Source organism: Lepus europaeus, chromosome 1 (assembly GCF_033115175.1).
Source record: "Lepus europaeus isolate LE1 chromosome 1, mLepTim1.pri, whole genome shotgun sequence".
Lineage (NCBI taxonomy): Eukaryota > Metazoa > Chordata > Mammalia > Lagomorpha > Leporidae > Lepus > Lepus europaeus.
The window spans coordinates 145,452,887-145,475,240 of NC_084827.1; the positions used below are offsets into that span (position 1 = coordinate 145,452,887).

The 22,354-nt window shown below is 42.8% G+C and overlaps 1 protein-coding gene across 3 annotated transcripts; it reads right to left on the minus strand.

Moving 5' to 3' along the window:
* Window positions 1–1,856: 1,856 nt before the first annotated feature.
* Window positions 1,857–21,867, minus strand: TMEM237 (transmembrane protein 237). 3 transcript variants are annotated; one of them, XM_062189992.1, is made up of 13 exons: window positions 21,710–21,864; window positions 20,263–20,294; window positions 19,681–19,691; window positions 18,463–18,516; window positions 15,260–15,397; window positions 12,372–12,492; window positions 11,101–11,258; window positions 7,715–7,838; window positions 7,240–7,431; window positions 6,129–6,202; window positions 5,409–5,502; window positions 4,536–4,657; window positions 1,857–2,449 (listed from the first exon to the last, which is right to left on the minus strand). In XM_062189992.1, exons 1-13 carry the CDS (start codon window positions 21,749–21,751, stop codon window positions 2,382–2,384), a joined length of 1,230 nt encoding a protein of 409 aa, XP_062045976.1. In that variant the 5' UTR covers window positions 21,752–21,864; the 3' UTR covers window positions 1,857–2,381. The 3 variants fall into 3 exon arrangements, 2 of the variants coding, with proteins under 2 accessions (XP_062045976.1, XP_062045984.1); XM_062190000.1 differs by lacking the exon at window positions 21,710–21,864 and adding an exon at window positions 21,139–21,171 and having other exon boundaries at window positions 1,858–2,449; XR_009865813.1 differs by lacking the exon at window positions 5,409–5,502 and having other exon boundaries at window positions 2,361–2,449; window positions 21,710–21,867.
* Window positions 21,868–22,354: the final 487 nt, after the last annotated feature.

Consider the following 22,354-nt stretch of genomic DNA (forward strand, 5'->3'; position numbering starts at 1 on the left):
TCGCCTTGCCTTCTTCAGGGAGCAATATTCCAAGCCCCTTAACACACATGTGTTGTCATTTTGGGTTTGTGCTGCATGGTGCTTAGTCACTGTGCTAAGGGCAGCTAACTCTGACATCTTTAAAGGTTCATGCTATGCAACATAACATAGATAAGGAATCTCCAAAAAGTTTACAGAAAAATTGAATAGAAATCATTTCTTTTGTTGCAAAAAAAACCTGAAGTCTATGCATGTTTTTTGCTTAATATGCATTTATCATGAGCTTTCTGAAGAACCTTTGTATGCATGGGCTTCAAGCATTTTTAACCAGGATAAACTTATAATTCTTTTTCATGAATTTTTTAAAGTACCCTCATAGAGCATAAGTAATCTTAGTTTTTAAAATATCTAACCTAGAGGCTGGTGTTGTCACACAGTGTATTAAGGCACCACTTGGGACACCCACATCCCATACTGAAATACCTGGTTCAAGTCCTGGCTGCTCCAATTCCAATCTAGCTTCCTCCTAGTGTGCATATCTGAAAGCAGCAGGTGATGGCCCAAGCACTTCCCTGTCACACATGTGGGAGATCTGGCTCTTCAGCCTGGCCCAACCCTGGCTGTTGTGGATGTTTGGGAAATGAACAAGCAGGTGAAAGTTCTTCTCTCTCTCTCTTTCTTTCTCTCTCTCTCTCTTCCTCTCCCCCTCCCCCAGATCCAAATAAATAAATACACTTTTTTTAAAAAAAATCTAACCTAAATATAACTAGGCCTCTAGACCTAACCTAAGATACTGGGGAATAAATTCAATGGTACCATTAGAAAAAAGACAATCCAAAATGTAAGTGGTGCACTCTAAAACAAAACTGCATGGACTCTTAGGGGCCGGTGCTGTGGCATAACGAGTAAATCTCTGCCTGCAGTGCCAGCATCCCATATGGGTGCCAGTTTGAATGCCGGCTACTCCACTTTTGATCCAGCTCTGCTATGGCCTGGGAAAGCAGTAGAAGATGGCCCAAGTCCTTTGGCCCCTGTACCCATGAGGGAGACCTGGAAGAAGCTCCTGGCTCCTGGCTTCCAATCAGCACAACTCCAGCCATTGCGGCCAACTGGGACTGAAGCAGCGGATGGAAGACCTCTCTTTCTCTCTGCCTCTCCTTCTCTCTGTGTAGCTCTTTCAAATAAATAAATAAATCTTTAAAAAAAAAATGGAATTTCCAGGAAAGCCAAAGATCTGTTTGACAAAGAGCTCCAGATGAGCTTGAGAAGAGATATGGAGAATTTCTACTTGTATTTATTGTAACAGAAAAAAGAAAGGAAAGGGTAAAGGTCAACTGGAGGGGTGGAGGGCAGCATTGTTGCCAGCATCCCATTTGGGCACAGGCTCAAGTCCCAGCTGCTCCACTTCTCATCCAGCTCCCTGCTAATGTGCCTGGGAAAGCAGCAGAAGATGGCCCAAGTGCTTCGGTCCCTGCTACCCACATGGGAGACTTGAATGGAGTTCCTGGCTTCCGCCTGGCCCAGTCCCCGCCGCCGTCACAGCTATGTGGGAAATGAACCAGAGGATGGAAGATCTATTTCTGTCTTTCCCTCTCCCTCTGTAATTCTGCCTTTCAAATAAATAAATAAATCGTAAAAAAAAAAAAAAAAAAGAAAGAAAGAAAAGAAAACAACTATCAACTGGGAATGTGAACCCAATAAACACAGGCCTCCTGAATTCTTGTGCTGTTCAGCTTCCTTTTGCTACATTTGCTATTAAATCTCCCTAAATGATTCTGATGTGCAACCAGACATGGGAATGGCTGGTACAGATTTTAAAGAGGAATGAACTTTTTGGATATACAACTTTAAAAAAAAAAAAGATACATTTCCTTTTATTAGGCATGAAGTAAAGCATCTTTTGAGCCAAATTACATTTTATTATAATCATTACATGATGCACAATCATTAAGTTTCAGAAAAGACATTTCATATCTCGATTTATTCAGTAACAAAACATCCAAAATAAATAATGAAGGTCTTTTTTCCTTTCTGTTCTACTCCTTAAATCTGTGTTTAAACCTGATAAATATTTTATGATGAAAAGGTTATGTATGGCTTTTTCTGAATTAGTATCTATAATGATTGCAAATACAACTAATTTGACAGAATAAAAAATAAACACTTTCACCAGCTGGTTTTTAGCTTATTACCTCCTTTGTCAATCAGATGATAATGCCGTAGAAATTTGTCTAGGTACAAGTAGCAGATATAATTTTAACATTGTCCATAATCTTGAGAGATTTTTCAATGTTATATAATCCAAAAATCAGTTAAAATACATATATACATATCTTATAAAAATACATTTAAAACAAAAATAGGACAAACACTGAGCCATTATCCCTGAAGGTATGTTAGTATTATGAGGAGGCTCTGATTCCTCTATCTTTATCAGGATAGTCTTCCACATCAAAAGAGAACATCGACTCTGAAAAAGAAAATTAACAGATCATACTTTAAATCATATCCCAGGACCTTCCAAAGAGTTACAAATAGTTTCTTGAAATACTGACATAATACATAGTAAAAGAAAGCCCTCCAGTACAAGCAAGAACTCTTGACAGTGAAATCTCATTTAAAAGGTGAGCTAGTAACAAATGTGAATGCTTTGTATTTTTGAATGTTCAAGTTTTATACTTATTATAAGCCCCTGAAAAATAAGACATATAATGGAAATAATATAATAATAAATCTGGGCCGGCGCCGTGGCTTAACAGGCTAATCCTCCACCTTGCGGCGCTGGCACAGCAGGTTCTAGTCCCGGTTGGGGCGCCGGATTCTATCCCGGTTGCCCCGCTTCCAGGAAAGCTCTCTGCTATGGCCCGGGAAGGCAGTGGAGGATGGCCCAAGTCCTTGGGCCCTGCACCCGCATGGGAGACCAGGAGAAGCACCTGGCTCCTGGCTTCGGATCAGCGTGATGCGCCGGCCGCAGCAGCCATTGGAGGGTGAACCAACGGCAAAAAGGAAGACCTTTCTCTCTGTCTATCTCTCTCACTATCCACTCTGCCTGTCAAAAATAAATAAATAAATAATAATAATAATAATTCTGACGAGGGTACTTGAGTCATGTAGAGACTCTAACATCATTGAACAGCCAGAAGATTTAATTCCACAGTTACCAGATAATGTAAAACTCAGGGGACAGATGCAGAGGAAGGGCTTGGAACTAACATGGGGTTGTGCCAGGATATCTTGAATGTGTTACTGCCTTTGATCATCAAAACAACCCAGTAAGCAAGGTATTATCCTCATTTTATATTCACTTTTCTCCACACAGAAATAAAAGGTTATATGACTCACATGGCCCTAAAAGAGAGCAAGTGCCTACAAACATTTACTAAATAACATACTTTGTGATTTAGACTGGATACTATGCAAGTTGGCTGGACATAGCTTTAATTCCAACCTCAGTGTGGAATGTAAGTAGTTGACATTTTTATAAGTAAATTATTACTTAAATATGTGATTTGCTAAAATACCAAGAAGTATAAGGAAAAAATTATGAATGTAGTAAAATTAAGTCTTATAAAAGTATTGTGAGTATTAGATGAAAAGTTCTTTGTATACTCGAAACCTACAGCAAGTGAAACAAAGACAGCAAACGCATAAGGCCTAAGATCTTCAAAAACACAGAAAATCTACCAAAAGGAATAAACTAACAGGATATTCAAGGTAGCAACATGAGAAATCGAATGCTAAAAAAAGCACATTAATGAATGAGAATACACAAAAGGATTACATTCTTTGTCTTGGTTTTTACAAATGGAAATGTTGAAAAGATTTTCCATTCTAAGACTTCTGAGACACATAGGTTCTAATTATTTGAGTCAATAAAAAAAATAATAACTAAACTCTAAAAAATACCCATACAAGAGACTCAAAGTTTGTTTTTCCTACCAAGGAAATATGACTTACAATACAAATACTCAGTAGTCCCGTAACACAGAGCTAAAGGACTAGCAGCTTGCTAATATGATTCCACTTCTTCAGATGTTCCAGTGGGGATCTGGGACCAGAGATTGGTAAATCTCCCTGCACCGTGGCCACATTAAAGACAGGACTCCTAAATACCTCATTGGACAATGAAGGGTTAGGAATCTGCCAAGGAGAGGAGGAGACAGGGCCAACTCACTGGAACATGTCTGACACAGAGGTTACCCAGAGCAAACATGACTTATTTCAGATTCAGGGACACTGTTATCAGAAATAGACTAACAGAGGTGAAGAGCAAAGGCTCTATAAAATACTTGATGGACCCCAAGAGGAGCAAGACCTCCTGGGAGAGTACAGGGGCCACAAAAGCCCCTCATCAAGCAGTTTTGACTCCAGCTCTCCTGGACACTCCTCCTGGCTTCCCTTGAACATGGTGTTACAACCACTTTATTTTCATTCTTCTTGTATTATTTTATTTTAAAGATATCTTTGTTACTGGAGCAATATAAGAATACTTAAATACTTATAAAACCATTTTAGAAGATTTAAAGGTATTCTTATACTGTTTTTCTCTTTAATACCTTCACTAAGATCCATGCCTGGCCTGTAAGACAAAAAAAGCCAAGATAATCCAACCAGAAGTGCCACCACTAAATTCACCACAATCCACGGCTGGACAATCTGTTCCTCAATTCCTGCAGCCCTAGAGACACAGAAATGCTCATTAGAAATATCTTCATTTTGGTCCATAAACCAAATATATCAATTTTATGATTTTTTAAAAACCATAGTTCTCTCCTAGAGAAATAATAAGTAAAGCATGAAATTAAAGTATACCATATATGACAGCAAGAATTCAAAGGTTATTGGAACCCTAAGAAGACCTGCTCTGTGCATTAATATAACTGGAAAGTTAGTGTTAACAAAAAATACTCTCCAACATCCCCCTTCCAATACCTGGTCATGACTCTGAAATGAACTATCTTTCCCTTCTTTCTTTACCCACCCTCTAACCACTTTCTCAAAAAAGACTTCACCTCAGAGTTTCATCTTCATGGGGGCCACTGATCTGCAGGTATTGGCTCCCTTTCTAGCATTGCTCCTGGCCACCCTCTTTCATCACTACAGTGGGGTCTCAGGCTCCCTGACTCGGGGTAAGGGTACAGAGCCCCTCCGGTCCATCAAGTGGTGACTTATTTTGAAATTCTAACTGAATACCTAAAACAGATCTTTTTAAAAGACATTTCATTAAAAATACAGGTGTACATAACAATAGCTGTTCATTAACCAGAGGAATAGGTATTTTTTTGCCACATTTTTGAAAAAAAAAAAAGAGCCTATATTATTTATAGATGAAAATATGAAAAAAAAAGCAAAAGGACAAGTAAAGTACATTACTCCCCATGCTGCTGTTATTACCATTAACAATTGCTAACGTTATTGTGAGTTCTTACCAGAGGCTACCATTAACAGAAGAAGGTGTGTAAAGGTGGATTCTGTCACTTGTCATTTGCTGACTCAGAGATAGTATAAGAGCAGTAAAGTACACTGAGAAAAAGACAAATGAAATTACTAATAATTTTAACAACCAGGTATTAATTTGAATTTACAGATTATCTGAAGGTCAAAAGTAATCTGTACTTTGCTGAGTGATGATGTAAAAGAAATTCACTTGATCAATCCCAATAGGCTGAGTAGCCTTACACTATTCTTCAAGAAAACAGGTGCAGAAGGGTCTTGAGATGCTCACTACTGCATCATCAGAACTGGCAAGAATCTAGATCTTTTAAGAAATTAAATGACTTGCTCAAGGTCTTAAAGCTAATTTTATTAACAGTCTCCTAACTTAGAACAAAGTTATCATAAAGATGTAAAATAAGTTTACAGAAAGGCCATACTGATACAGTTCTGTGAAGAAGAAACTACAAAAGCTAAAAACTAAATAATGTAGAATAATAAATTAAGCTTTTAAGAAAACAATCTGGATTAACCTCTATTGAAAAATAATTCTATGAAAATTCTGCCTATTATATTTTTCATTACAAATTCACTGAACATCTAGGGGTAATGTTTATAGGGAGCAATAATATGAACACTTTGTAAAAATAAGAGTATCTTCTTCCTGGTTTAAAATTATAGCATAACTCAGTTATCAAAGGAAACTCTTTACTCACAGAAAGATGCTAAAGCGGTTGGATCCAGGGTGAAAAAATTTCGGATTGCTACTGAGGTTTTAGCGAGGTCAATCCTAGAAAACACAGATGCTTCTTATTGCAGTGCAGTTCTAAACTTTATTTCCCTGTGTAGTTTTCTCTTTCTCTATTCTATACCACCACATATTACTAGTCTTTAAGTAGCTACAATTTATACTTATACACAAAAGAATTATCTTATTTGTAAAGGCCACATAAAATATCTAACCAGAAGGCAGTATTTTTCATTAGACATCTAAAGAAACAAATTAAGCTTGATCTGCAAAATTGCATTAGCTTTGATCTCTTTATATTACCCATATCATCAGGCTACAGTTAGGTTGTTTTTGAAAAAACAAAATGGGTTAAGTGTGTTCCCATAAAGGTATGGTGGATTCCTAACCTCTAGTACTCATGAAAATGACCTCATTTAGAAACAGAGTCTTTGCAAAGATATAATAAAGTTAATGTCATAAAAATGAACCTTAATCCAATATGATGGGCATCTTTACATAAAGGAGAGGCACAGAACAGAGACACACAGGGAAGAGTGCCATGTGACAACAGCAGCAGACACTGGAGTGATGTATCTCAAAGCCAAGAATCCCACGGCTGGCCAGCAACCACGGGAAGCAAGGGCACAGGGAGAACAGAGCCTCCCTCAGGGTCCTCCAGGAAGGGATCAAACAGCAACACCTTGACTGCCAGTCTCCAGAACCACGAACGAATGTGCTTCCGTTGCTGTAAGCCAGCCAGTGTGTGGTACTTCCGTTACAGGAGTCCTAGGAAGCTAACACTACGCCCAGCATCCAGTCTCTGCCTGACTTAGAGAACTTCCACGATGATATTTAGAGCTTCTGCAGCTGATTACATTCAGAGGAAATTTTAGACCTGCAAGTTAATGTTGGAGTGGGTTAAGACTTCTAAAGACATTTGGTCAACAACAGTCCTGTTGCCACCAAAAAGAACAGAAACACACTCTGTTTTTTAATAGGAATATCCTGGAATTCTATTTTGAAAATTGTTTAGAAGTCCTGCTCAACATTTCTTCCTGAAGAAAAGTTAGAAGGATCTGGAATCACAACTGTCTTACCTGTCAAATGCTGAAATTGTACTCAGAGCCAAGAGCAAGTAGAGAAGGCTCTGGAATGGATATGCTAAGGTCTTGTATTGTTCCAGAAGGTTTGAGAGGTTAGACAGCTGCTCTCCGGCTAGAACATAGATCACAACAATGTTCCACACTGCACAGCCAGCCAAGAAGCCAGGAGAAAAGAGACCAATCATCCTAAAGGAAGAAGGATTTAATTACTATACATGAATAACACATCACACTGAAGTATGAAATAAAACATTCACATATAAGGAAAAACTGAACATTCTCGAAAATGTTAGAACACTTTTTTTTTCTTTTTATTCACAATGATAAGCAGATCATTTAATTCCAGTGAGTGTTCAAAAAAATATACCTCCCCACCATTTTAAGTTGTCAATTTGCTGACAGCATTGAACAGCCAAGCTTCTTTGCTGGGAACATGGTAAGCATTTATTTATGCAACAAAAGCAGCCACCTGAAAGCCCGGTGCACTGACAGGGCCACATCCCTGGTGGTCCAGGACAGCTTCATATCCATTGACATGTCCATGTTTTCCGTGGTCTTTATTAACTCTGAACGGTCAGCGGCCTGGAATCGCCCTAAGAACACATGACACAGTTACTAACAGCCTTGGCGGTGGTTTTCAGCGTTCCACACTCAAGAAGCCTCAGGCAGAGACTGACTGTTTTCTATTTAAAAACTCTCCTTGGGCCGGTGCCATGGCTCACTTGGCTAATCCTCTGCCTGCAGCGCCAGCATCCCATGTGGGTGCCGGGTTCTAGTCCTGGTTGCTCCTCTTCCAGTCCAGCTCTCTGCTGTGGCCCAGGAGGGCAGTGCAGGATGGCCCAAGTGCTTGGGCCCTGCACCCACATGGGAGACCAGGAGGAAGCACCTGGCTCCTGGCTTTGGATTGGCACAGCGCACCAGCCATAGCAGCTATTTGGGGAGTGAACCAATGGAAGGAAGACCTTTCTCTCTGTCTCTCTCTCTCTCTCACTGTCTAACTCTGCCTAATAAAAAAAATTTAAAAATTAAAATTAAAATTAAAAAAAAACTCTCCTTGATTCAGTACCTACTTCTTGAGGCTCTTTGCTTTAGGTTAAACATCCTATTTTGCACTTCCAAAAGTAAGCATTGTCAACGTGCTTTCTTCTCCACTCCAGATCAATGGTAAAGTAACCATGTAAGAAATCAGTTATATTTCATAAAATACAATCATGAACTTTCAACTCAAAATAAAGTCTAAAGACCTTGAACATGACATGACCTAATCTACAAAATTCTACCTTAGAGACTTTGGAAGTATTAAAGTCTAAATGCATATATCATCAAAGTAAGTCAATGTTGGAAAACCACTGCAAATTGATTAGCAAAAGATGCTGGGACATGTGTCATGGCTTTCTGTGGTGACAGAAAACAAACAGGGTGTTTCATGAACTTCACGGAAGAAGACTCCTGTGAAAAGCAACAGTCAAGAAGCAGCGCAGCAACGTGGTGGAAGCAGGACTTCACCCCTTCTGCTCAAGGCGGCCCCTTCTGATATCTGGGAATCCACAAAGGACTCCGGGGCCAGCAAAGGCAGGAAAGGTTCCGCTGCAGTTACTCTCACCAAACCCAACTCTCAGACGCTGGAGAGGACCAAAGGGGTATGACACTTATTTTCCCTAAGAAAAGGCAACTTCTGTGCACACAACAAAAGCACTGTGCCTTTTTCCGGTCAAACAGTCTAGCAAGGAAGTTTCTGTGCTAAAGGAAGCAAAAATAAAACTAAGGTTCTGGCCAGCATTGTGGCACAGCAGGTTAAGCTGCCACCGATGACACTGGCATCCCATATGAACACTAGTTCAAGTCCTGACTACTCTGCTTCCAATCCCGCTCCCTGCTAATGCGCTTGGAAAGGCAGCAGAAAATTGCCCAAGTGCTTGGGCCCCTGCCACCTATGTGGGAGACACGGATGGAGTTCTTGGCTCCTGGTTTCAGCCTGGCCCAGCCCTGGCTATTGCAGCCATCTGGGGAGTGAAGCAGCAATGAAGCTCCCCCTCATACGGTCTCTCCTTTCTGTCCCTCTGCCTTTCAAATCAGTAAAATAAATCTTTAAAAAAAATAAGGATTGAGTGATATTGCTTCAAAGTAGACTGGAGTACATTAAATGGCCACATAATAATTTAGTAAAGATGTTTGACCAAAAGCCATGAAATGCTGGTACAAGCCCCTGTTCTACATTAACCAACTGTGAGATGCTGGGAAGTCAATTAGCTTCTCTAAGCCACAGGTTTCCCATTGGCCAAGTACTCCAGGACCCCCTAGATGGGATCTTACAGAATCAGAATTTTAAAACAAATTGCACAAAATCTCAATTGCATATTTGTGGTGGAATGAGAAGGCCATGCCAAGATGGCCACTGGCAAGCCAGTGTCAGTTACTCAGGAATGGCTTTGAAACCCACCTGGCAACAGAGCCTGCCTGGCAACAGGCTGTGATTGGATGACTTCGGATACTGCCTGGCAACAGGCTGTGATTGGTTAGAGCATAAACCACCCCTTGACCAGATAGGCTGCCTTGGCTATTTAAGCCACTGTACCAACTGAAATAAACGAGTCTGCAGGCTGCTCGCCTCTGGCCCGCTTTCACCTGACTCCCAGGGTCTGTGTGGTGACTCAGTGCCTCTTGTCCCCACCACGCTCCTCCTCTCAGAATGAATCCACTGCAACACATATTAAGACTAACCTTCACGTTTCAGGTAAGTTCTTTGGGCAGCATATCCACAACAATCCAAGGAAGTAGCATATGGTCATGATAATACTTTGGGTGGGTTTTCCTGGAGCACTGCATTAGGAACTGAAGGTGTCCCCCTAAAATTTCTATGTTGAAGCCCTGTCCCCCAGTGTGATGGCATTTGCAGGTGGGGTGGCTGGAAGCTAGGCAAGCTTAGATGGGGTCACAAGAGCACGTGACTGGATTGGCAGAGACAACAGAGCTCCATCTCAGGATGGGCACAGTGAGAAGGGAGCCATCTGCCAGTCAGGAAGAGGTTCTCACGAAGAACTGACTCTACAGCACCTTTTCTTGGGCATACAAGCTTCTACAACTGTGAGATGTCAATGTCTGCTTTTAAACCACCCAGTCTATGGTATTCTGTTAAAGTAGCCCAAGCTAAGACATGCAGCAAACAGTCTTAAAAGCCATATATGCAATATAATGTCTTATTTAATATGGAGGTATTACCATGTCTTTTCTCATATTTATTTTTATTTGTAGAATTTGTATCATTACCTGCACCACCACCACAACTACTACAATAATTATAGAAAATCTGTAAAAGTACAACAAAGCACAAAAAAATGGGTGGTGGTGGTGGGGCAATCCCATAATCTTACAATATGTTCATGCTCATTTTTCATTAGAACCTCAGAAATTAAAAATGTCCCCTAAACACTGAATGGTACACAATATTTTATTATATAGGGGTAAGGAACATCCAGCCCAGGAGCTGGACAAAGCATGCAATCATGTGGTCTGGCCTCGCCAAGGCAACTGCAGGCAGAACTGGAAATTCAGTAAATCTACAATAGGCTAACTTTTAAGTCAATACTTTTCAATGTCTGGCAAATGATGTTATAAATGTTCCCCACTTCGGATCAGACCATACCTTACAAAAGCCATTCCCCTTCTGTGTCACATTTAGATTGTTTCTAGTTTTTCTCTCACATGAATGATAGTGTACTTACTAGATCTGTGTATAGCTGTTTGTATTTTTGCTTATTTCCTTAATTCAGACTTCCAGGAATATAATTACCAGCTCAAAGGATATCCCTGTATAATTCTCAAAAAACTCATGTGCCAAAACAAGGAGCGACTTACGGCTTTTTTCCACAAACACTTTGCCTACAGGCTGGCTAACGCCGGTGGGGGCAGTGAATCTCGCCTGCTGCTCCGGAGGACTCTGCTCATCGGTGATGATGTCTTCATCTTCCACCCCAAGCTCATTGGCGTACTGTATTTCTGCTGGCTGGGTCTTCCTGTCATCAGGGAGAATGCAAGAAAAATGATTACTAAATTTCTACAGACCCACAAAAGGAACTATCTAGGAAAACAATGGAAAGAACCATAGAGTTGGAGAAAAGAAATTCGGTTTTCACTCAGATGGATCTGTTATTAACTGCTATGTGCAGCAAGCTGCCTATTTCTGTGGGCATCAGTTTTCTCAACCGGAAAATGTAGTGACTGAACTAGATCAGTCTTTCCAAACTTAAATTTATATGATTCTATATAGACATAGGTCACTATTTATAGGATCATGTCCAAAATCAAATCATAGTGTTATATAATTTCCAGTATGTTCTTTTAAAGTATATCCCTCTATGTTATCTGAGATACAATTTCATATTCTAAAATATACTTTTGCTTATTTCTGGAACAATTATAATTTTGTTATAAGAAAATAAATTACAAGAGCCTATTTTCTTTCCCTTAATTTTAAACATTCATAGTATCCAAATTTTGTGATTTATGTAAAATCCATTTGTATTCCTCTTTTTCAGAGATGGCTCTCATAACTTTTTATTGAAGTACAATACTAATGTTTTCTTCTTTCACTCTTTTAAAATTTATCATTAAGGGGCCAGTTCTGTGGTGCAGTAGGTTAATTCTCCATCTGTGGAGCCAGCATCCCATATGGGTGCTGGTTCAAGTCCCAGCTGCTCCTCTTCCAATCCAGCTCTCTGCTATGGCCTGGGAAAGCAGTGGAAGATGGCCCAAGTGCTTGGGACCCTGCACCACGTGGGAGAACAGGAAGAAGTTCCTGGCTCCAGGCTTTGGATCAACCCAGCTCTGGCCATTGCAGCCATTTGAGAAATGAACCAGTGGAAGGAAGACCTTTCTCTCTTTCTCTCCTTCCCACTGCCTATAACTCTACCTCTCAAATAAATAAATAAATAAAATTTTAAAAAAAGAACAAAAAATAAATAAAACTTATCATTAGACCAATTTAACCGATATTTTTCAATACTACTTATCCTAGAGATGAACATATACAAGTATTTAATAAGACTTAATGAGATGCTTCCATTTTAGAAGTCTGAAGTATATATTAGAGAAACCCTGGAAAATATTTAGAATAAATAGATTCCTACTTTGTCTTCCTTCGAGGTTTTTGAATAACTGTCCCCTCAGCTGGTTCCATATCAATACCATTCTCATTTCGTAATAAAGATGGATTAGACGTCTTCTTTTGGGGGGAAGAAGTCTCTGGTTCTGAAAATGAAATAAGTTTGCAAATGACTATAAAGTAAAAAGAAAAATAATATATAAGACTTTTGTAAGACATGAGGATTTTAATAATTTTAATTAGTGAAAAATTATCTCCACTATTTGAAGATTTTTTAATTTTTTTTAATTTTACATCTCCAAACTCTTGGCATAAAATCTGAAATTGAAATGCTGAATGATATGAAAAAATTTAAGGAACCCAATAGAGTGTGCTGGAAATCACCAAGATTACCTCCTGATTCAGTGCTTTGCTGGAAGGACCCACAGGGCTCAGAAATCATGATGCTCACAGTTGCAAAGTACTATAGCAGTAGAACATGAAGAAACATCAGCAAAGGGAAACAGCACATGGTGCGAAGTCCAGGAGAAACCCGGCATAGGCTTCCAAGGGCACTCTCCAAGAATCAAACAAGAGGCACAAGGCTGCCAGCAGGGAGTTGGGACTACAGGGGTGACACACTCAAGACTCGGTGCCCAAGGATTGATTAGGGACAGGTCCCATAGGCTTAGCATGTGTGAAAACTCCAGGTCCCCAGAAGGGAAGCAGGGGTACAGCATAACTCATAGTGAGCCAACCTTATATTACAGGGAAAGTTTATATCCGTGTAGGGAACCAGGACCATCCAAGCCCTGGGAAATGAGTTAAAGACCAAGTACTCTCACAAGCAGGCCTCTCTAGCAGTCTCAGGCCTGCTCTGATAACTCTTCAGTAAACAGCATGGGAATTGTGGTTAAATGGGTTTATGGAGACTTCTAACCCACTAGCTTCTCTTCCTACCTGGATATCCTAGCTCCCTGCAATGCCTTCAAGCCCCTAGAATTCTACCTTCATAAAAAACTTACAGCCTGGCCGGGAAATACAACACAAGCAGTAGAGCCAACCATGGTCAGCCTGAGAAAAACAAAACAAAAGTCAAATAAGATTCTAAGCCCCCAAATTTTAAAAGCTGGACCTGCAAGACTGCATTCTAGCATGACAGTGACAGGTGCTCTTTGGCCCAAAACTTAGCTAGGTCCTGAATTTTCTAAAACTAGTCAAGTCATTTGTATAGAGACATTTTCCCACAAATTTTAATACTTATTAGTAGTTATTTGTATCCATCTTGATTTTCAGATTTGTACCCTAATGGATTTTAGTAATTCACCCGTTTCAATGTAAAATATATTTCGTGCCAGTGAACTACATCATTCACTGAAGAAAAGTTCGTGTGGCAATCATTTCTGTTTTTATTTTTCTTTCTTCTGCCCTTCCTCCAACTTCTCCTCGTAGATACTCAGATCGCCCAGGCACTGTTGCTTCCAGTTCAACTTCCCTCTCTAAACTATTTCATTTGCCCGACTCTGCTAGTTTCAGACACCTCTACTCCATTAATTTTTCCATCCACTCAGGACTTGCTGTTTTCTACAGCAACAAGTAATTAATTGGGAAGACTAATTTGTAATAAGTCATTTATAGGGGCTGGTGTTACTAGAGAGAGCTAATCTCACAATCTTTGCTCCTTCCTTTTGTTTCACTTTAACAAAACTCTTTATCTATTTGCTCATTATTGTAAATGTCGTACTCAACATACGAAAAATTAGTAAAACATAAATGAGGAAAGAAAATTAAAATCACTCTCCCTTCCTTCCTCCTTCTAAAAAAAAGCCCTGTTGTTTCTGATTCTATCCTTGGTTTTTGGGTTTTTTTTTTCTGCACTTTTACATTGTATGAGTTATGAGAAGACTTCAAAAAGCTTGTGAAAATGTACATTATCTTTTGGTTCCATTTTTCCACAAACTTTCTGAAACCCCCTCAGATATATATAGTTATCATGTGGGTTGAATTGTGATCAAAAAATATATATAAATTCTAATTCCCAGTACCTGTGAATATAGTCCTTTTTTTTTTTTTTTTTTTTTTTTTTTTGGAAATAGGTAGGGTCTTTGCAGATATAATCAAGTTAAAATGAAGCCAAGCTGGATCAAGATGGGCCCTAAGTCCAATGACTGGCGTCCTCATAACTCCGGACACAGACACACGAGGAAAGGAAAGAGGCAGAGACTGGCATTACGCTCCCACAAGGCCAAAGAAGGCCAAGGACGGTCAACGATTCCAGCAGCTCCGAGAGGCAAGGAAGAAGTCTTCCCCAGAGCCTCAGGAAGGGGCAGGGCCCGGCAGATGCCACAAGGTCAGACTTTCTCCTCCTCAACTGGGAGAGGACAGATTTCCGGTGTTTTAAATCATGATTTTATGGTAACCTGTCATGGAAGCCCTAGGCAATTAACACGAGCACTGATTATACACAAAAATAAGATTCTCCAAGCCATTTTGTTTTTGATTTTCCATGTCACTATTTCACTTTGACAAACCTTTTCATGTGTATTTGGTGAACAGTGCTTCGGACATAAAAAGACAATACATACTGGCTGCTGTTTCACTATTTTATTGTTAATGCAGAATCTATCCTTTCCCTACTAACCTGAAATCTCCATTTCATCATTTGTCAATTTCTTCTATGCAGCCAGATTTTTTTTTTTTTTGCAACCAGATTTTAACTTTGTATGCCTCCTCTCATACTCTATACACACATGACCAAAAGAGAGCCATAAAGTGTTCTTGACTGAAGCAACTGGAGTTATTCTAGTGGTGAATATCTTAAGTCAGAAACCACCTATGGGATATGGATGGGGGAAAAACTGAGAGCAGATGATTTTTTTCATACTCTCAAAACTCACAGCTGCTTTCACAACCTAACGTGGTTTCTTCACATACCCAGAGGCTGCCGTGTCTTCTTCTGCCTCCTTTGAACAGGAACCTCAGGATTCTCTTTGAGTTCTTTAGTCGGTGGCTCACCATCTTCACATGGTCTGTTCATAACCGTCTGAGCAAGGCCCTCCAAAGAAGCACTGGCTACAGAAAAACAGCAGAAAACAAGAGAGGGCAACTTGAGCAGGCATCCCTGGGTCTGTAAAAGACCACAAAAGGATGCCGGCGCCGCGGCTCACTAGGCTAATCCTCCACCTTGCGGCGCCGGCACACCGGGTTCTAGTCCCGGTCGGGGCACCGATCCTGTCCCGGTTGCCCCTCTTCCAGGCCAGCTCTCTGCTGTGGCCAGGGAGTGCAGTGGAGGATGGCCCAAGTGCTTGGGCTCTGCACCCCATGGGAGACCAGGAGAAGCACCTGGCTCCTGCCATCGGATCAGTGCAGTGCGCCGGCCGCAGCGCACCTACCGCGGCGGCCATTGGAGGGTGAACCAACGGCAAATGGAAGACCTTTCTCTCTGTCTCTCTCTCACTGTCCACTCTGCCTGTCAAAAATTTAAAAAAAAAAAAAAAAAAAAGACGACAAAAGGTAGCCAGAGTGTTTCCTATGTAATCATCCCTTCTCTTCCCTGGTGGCACCCCAAATCTCAGTTCCTCCCTCGTCAACTCTAACTTTAGGCTTTAGGTGACAAAGGGGGAATAGAAAAGGCTGAGGAAATGGAGGGAAAAAAAAAAGAAAGAGGAAGAAATCACTTCAGAAGGAGAAATTACTTCAGAACACTCAGAACTTTCAAAAGGCAAAAATATAAGGGAGGTGTTGTGGTGCAGCAGGTTAAGCCACTACTTATGACGCTTGTATTCCAGAGTTCTGCCCCCACTTCAGATCCAGCTTCCTGCTGACGCAACTGGGAATCAACAAGGGAGGGCTCAAGGGCTTGGGTTCCTGCCACCTGTGTAGGACACCCAGATGGAGTTCCTGGCTCCTGACTTTTACCTTGCCCAGCCCTGGCTGTTCTGGGGATTTATGGTGTAGTACAATGGATGAAAGACCTCTCTCTCCCTCTCTCTCCTTCTCTCTTTGTCTCATCCCCACTCCCTCCTTCTGCAGGCTACTTTTAAGTTGACAATTTTTCATGGCCTGTGAATGATGTTATAAATAGCCAAATGGCCCTTGGCAGAAAAAACATTACGCACATCTGCTACAGTTTAGTCCTCTGTTAATAAAATCATCATGGATGCCTGGAATTAACAGGTAAGTTACATATCTCTTCATTTGATCAACCACTTCAACTTCTCCCTCCATGAAATCTTTTAACATAATTTCCGCAGATTGGAACTTTACTTGACCATATTCTTGCCTACATTCTTCACAGACCATGAAACAGAAATGTATTAATGAACTGAAAAGTCATTTAACCTCCCCAGTACTAAAGAGAGATGCAAAATTTTTAAAAAGTGACTTTTCATCTAATAAATTAGCAAAAAAAATAAAATTGCTATTGTCCAATGCTCTTAAGGATTTAGAGTGCCGGCATCCCATATGGTCACCAGTTCGAGTCCCAGCTGCTCCACTTCCAATCCAGCTCTCTGCTGTGGCCTGGGAAAGCAGGAGAGGATGGCCCAATTCTTTGGGTCCCTGCACCTGCATGGGAGACCCAGAGGAAGCTCCTGGTTCCTGGCTTCAAATCGGCGCAGCTCCAGCTGTTGAGGCCAATTGGAGAGAACCAACAGATAGAAGACCTTTCTCTCTGTCTCTGCCTCTCCTATGTGTAACTCTGACTTTCAAATGAATAAATAAATATTTTTTTAAAAAAGAAGCCAAGACAGTACATATAGATTCCTGTTATGAACAACAGAAACAGAAACAACTACAGAAACTTTTCAGGCTTAGAAGAGTCTACGAAGGAAGAGTAACAGGTTGCAAGCCTGAGAGCTGAGGAAATGCTGGCTTCCACTAACAGAAAACTGTAAACAGGTAAACACTAACTGTTGACGATGGGCATGGATTCTGGATATTTCGGGTTTGAGTTACTGATGGAACATCCTAGACCATCAGTGGACAAGTAGGACAAATGAGGAATTCACAGAACCTGCCGATTCCTAGAGCTGCCACGCATGGATGATGTGGCCCTGCCTTCAGACTCGTGCTCTCAGGTGGAGATTCTCTGAAAAGGGGACTGAAGAACTCTGGCACAAAATCCAGTTTCCTGTTCCAGCATCTGGCACCAATCACAGCCTAAAACAATTTATGCTGGGGCCGGTGCCCTAGCCCGCAGTGCTGCCATCCCATATGGGCACTGGCTGGAGTCCCGGCTGCTCCTCTTCTGATCCAGCTCACTGATGACATGCCTGGGAAAGCAGAAGAGGATGGCTCAAGTGCTTGGGTCCCTGCACCCACTTGGGGGACCTGGAAGAAGCTCCTGGCTCCTGGTTTCAGATCAGCTCAGCTCCAGCCATTGCAGCCATTTGGGGAGTGAACCAGCAGATGGAAGATCTCTCTCTCTCTCTCTCTCTCTCTACCTCTCTCTGTAACTCTTTCAAAAAATTAAAATAAGTCTTTAAAAAAAAACAGTTTAGGGGCTGGCACTGTGGAATATGGGTAAAGCCACAACCTGAAGTGCTCGCATCCCATATGGGTGCCAGTTCAAGTCCCAGCTGCTCCTCTTCCAATCCAGCTCTCTGCTATGGCCTGGGAAAGCAGTGGAAGATGGCCCAAGTCCTTGGGCCCCTAAACCCACATGGGAGACCCAGAATAGGCTCCTGGCTCCTGGCTTTGGATCGGCACAGCTTCGGCTATTACAGCAAACTGAGGAATGAACCAGTGGATGGAAGACCTCTCTCTCTCTCCCTCTCTCTCTCTTTCTCTCTCTCTCTTTCTCTCTCTCTCTCTCTGCATCTCCTTCTCTCTCTGTATAACTCTTTCAAGCAAATAAATAAATTTTATCCCTTGTCCAGGGATAAAAGACCTCAAAGACTTCAAGAATATTGTGGAAATAAGAGCTTAGGGGCCCAACTATTTATTCCACGGATGTTTCTAAATACTCAGCCTGTGTACTGCCTTGGCCCTTACTACCACCAGGAATTCCAGGGCTTCTAATCGGCCTGAATTCGATCTTAAACACAGCAGGCCCTGCTACTCTGATCTGGGATGTTCATCGTGTCTGAGCGCCTAGGCAAGCTCACAATCCCACACAACAAAGAACAACTTCTTACCAGGCGTTTTTGTTCGGGACTTCTTTTTCTTAGGACGACTAAGTGGAATATCATCTACAAGACAGAAAGAACAGCAATAGAAAAGGCTGCCTACCATTCAACACGGGCAACAGTCAGACAAGAACTTATAGCAAGACACACTTCTCCCCCTCTTCCCTGAGTCCAGCCAACTTCTACACAGTGGGAAAAGCAGGCAAGAAGCCCACCGACAAGGATGATAACCCATAGTGCAGTGGCACACTGCTGGTCAGTAATGTCAGAAACTGTGACACAGGAAACAGGATTACATGTTCATCCAGTCCCCTACATTTCCCAGCCCTGCCCCCCCCCCCCCCCCGCCACTCAGGTGCGGCATCTGACTGGTGTGGCCAATTGGCTATGAGTCTGTGTCGTGTGGGGGCTGACACATGAAAGAGCCAATGAGTAACCTTCAGCTTTCTCTCCTCTTGCTGTGCAACTGATGAAGCCTCATGTTAGGATGGCAGAACCACAGGACAGAAGTAGTCTGGATCACTACTTCATTAGTTAAGAGGTGGTGCAGGGGGCTGGCACTGTGGCGTAGTAGACTAAGCCTCCGCCTGTGGTGCAGGCATCCCATATGACCGCCTGGTCAAATCCTGGCTGCTCCTCTTCCGATCCAGCTTTTCTGCTATGGCCTGGGAAAGCAGTGGCCCAACTGCCTGGGCTACTGCACCCATGTGGGAGACCCAGAAGAAGCTCCTGGCTTCCAATTGGCCCAGCTCCGGCCGTTGCAGCCATGTGGGGAATGAACCAGCAGACCGAACTTTCTGTCTTCCCCTCTCTCTGTTAACTCTACCTCTCAAGTAAATAAATCTTTTTTTTAAAGGGGGGCGGGGGGCATTGACTTCACATTAATTAGAAGTAACCCTGCGTGATATTAAATCATTGAGGTTTGGGGGTTGTTAGTGCAGCCTAACTTCACTGGTCCTGACCAAATGGGAAAAAGGAAGGTGCAGTCCCGGTTAGGGCGCTTAGACTAGTGACTTATGCTCTGCTCACTCTGTTTGGGGAAGATAATGCTTTTCTAATGGTCAAAGTCATTTAGTGTTATAGACCAGCTATACTTTTAAAATGGCATCCATATTAAATTTTAAAACAAGTTAAGGAATCAAACTAATTTGGGAACATTAATTTTTGAATATAGTAGTTTTAACACAAGTATTATATTTTGATAATTTTACATAATAATAAACTTACCTTGAATAGCACTTCATATAATACCGACCAAATGTAGTCAGCAGGAGAAAAACAACAAAAAAGAAACCATTAATTACAAATCTACTTAAAATTAAACTTAAAAATAACTGAAACCATTATATACTTAAAATAAAATCAGCTTTCACACAATGTCAGCCAGGTTACAAACTAGCTTATTATTTGTAAGAACTATACCATGTAATACTACTAATAAAATAACCCTAACATTTTCAAGACCCACATACCCATATTCCCTATTGTCTATAAGAAAGCAGATTAGGAACTCTTATTTGTCACTCACTATAATCAGCTTAAACTCTCAGGAAACTATTCTGGCAAACAAAAGAGGATCAGAATTCTACTAACAAGCACGGATCTCCCCCAGCACACCACGGTGACAATCAGGTTTTTGAATAAAGGAGAACATTCAGTTACAACTGCTATCCTCAGGACCCAAAGATGTTTTATCTTTAAATTTTTGGAAGCTTCTTCTGAATCATACTTTCTCAACGCTACACGTCAAACTTTATTCACTTTATGTTTTTAAAGTTCAACAATCAAGTTACGGTCAATCATGTTTACCTTGGCACAGGTGGAAGAGCTCGTGGAGGCCGCTATGAGGGGTGGGAGGGAGGGAAAAATAGCGTGGATAAGTAAAAGCCTGGGGCATCTTCATGTAATCTCAAATACCGTAAAATTCTTTCAACAGCCTGCTGTTCAGAGTCACAGAAAAATCTGATGGGTCCCATCTCGGATAACCAGGCCACCGGTGAGGGGTAATGGTAGAATCAGGGTTAAAGGGCAGCAAAGGCCGCAGCTGCTCCCAGGCAGACTCCCCAGGGTCTCGCAGGCCAATGGAAGGAGTCTGGGTTTTGTTCTAATTCAACAGGAAGCCAATGGAAGGTTTCAGCCACTACTTGTAACTTGCTTTTCAAAGACTGCAGCAAGAACCAATGCTACAGACAGGACTGTAGGGCAGAAAGGTTGATATGAATGAGAAAACTCGTGTTAGCAGTGCAGACAGCACTGCAGCTAAGATGCGTCCTGGAATCCTTCAAAATCAACAATTTAAGGTTCCACGGATCTCGCTACTTGCAGGAGACAGCGCGGTTAAATTCTAGAGACTAGAAGTTGGTCTCACCCAGCAATCCTTCCGTTCAAATAGTAGATGAATGCAAATGCTCCAAGATGCAGGACAAGGCTGACTGTCTTAATCCTACGCAGTGGTCAAACATTACACTGCAAATGAGTCGCACGAAAGCCTCGCTGTTCTAAAGATGCTACGAAGCGCGTTCTAGCCCAAGGCCCAGTGCACTTGCTAACTCCCTCATTCAAACATCCCGCAAAAAAATGACGTTTCACCCACCCAGAAACCCAACCTCTAAGCCCCTCAAAAGCAGGACGGCTCAACCCGAGACAAGAATCCTAACCGCTCAAACACAAGCACCGCTCGCTTACCACCTGCTTCTTCCCCATTCTGTCTAAAGCCGGGGCCCGCAGGCCTCCGGCCGCTAAGGCGCGCGGCGCCACCCCCGCCCGCCCGGCCGCCCGCGCAGGCGCAGTGCGTCCTCGGGCTGCGTGGCCCAGGCCGCTTCGGGCCCGCAGACCCCTCGGTGGGCAGTAGGGCGGGCGAGGGGGCTGTGAGGCTCCGGGGCGGGCCTGGCCTCTGCAGACTGGCCGTGCGAGAAACTGGGCTCCGGAGCCGGGGCCGACGGGCCGACAGCAGAGGCTCCGGCGTGCGTGGGGCTCCAATCACGGTTTCCCCAGCGTTTGTGTGCGGGGCGGGAGGGAGGACCTGGGTTTCAAAGCTCCGCAGCCACAAGGATCTCTCTCCGGGCGCAAGGCCCGCCGCTCCCGATGGAGCCTGGAAGAGCGGGACGCTCCCCGCCAGCTGCGGGCTCCGGTAACGGCTCAGGGGGCCGAGGCCAGTAGGGCAGGCCGCTGCTGCCCCCCACCGCCGGCCTCTGCCCCGCGCCGAGGGCCGCTGGGGCCCCAGGAGACCCTGACCCCGTCCCCCGTGGCCACTCACCGGGCGGCCCTGCTCCACACGAAACCCCGAGTCGTCCCTCATGGCGCTCGCCCCGCGGGGCTCCCTCAGGGCCACGGCCTCGGGCCCGCGCCGGCCTCCGGGACCTGCGGGAGGCGGCGGCTTCGCAGCGCCCGGCCAGACCGCAGACGCCCGAGCCAGGTCCCCGCCCGCCTCTGCTCCGCCTGGCCCCGCGTCCCCGGGAGCTGGGGTGGGAGGAAGGCACGGACGCCCCGGGCTGGACACTCCCCGCCGCGGGTCTGCGGTGGGAGCGTGTATTGAAATAAACAATTCTCACACCGTCTCCGACAGTGCGCAATAAACAATTGAAATAATTCTCACACCTTCTGCGACAGTGCGTAATAAACAATTGAAATAAACAATTCTCACACCGTCTACCGACAGTGGGTAAATCGGATCAGAGAAACCTTCTCGAAGAGCCACAACAGAAAATTAGCCTATCTAAATATCATTTAAAATGACTGCATTTTCTGTTTTATTTGGATATTTTTAGAAAGGGAATTTATTTTTAAGTTAAAAAAACAATGAGTCATACACTCTGCTTTATAGAAAGCCATGGGAGGGCTGGAATGGGTAGGGTGAGAGAGTGATGCAGAAGATGAACTGATAAGGGGCAGGGAGAGCTAC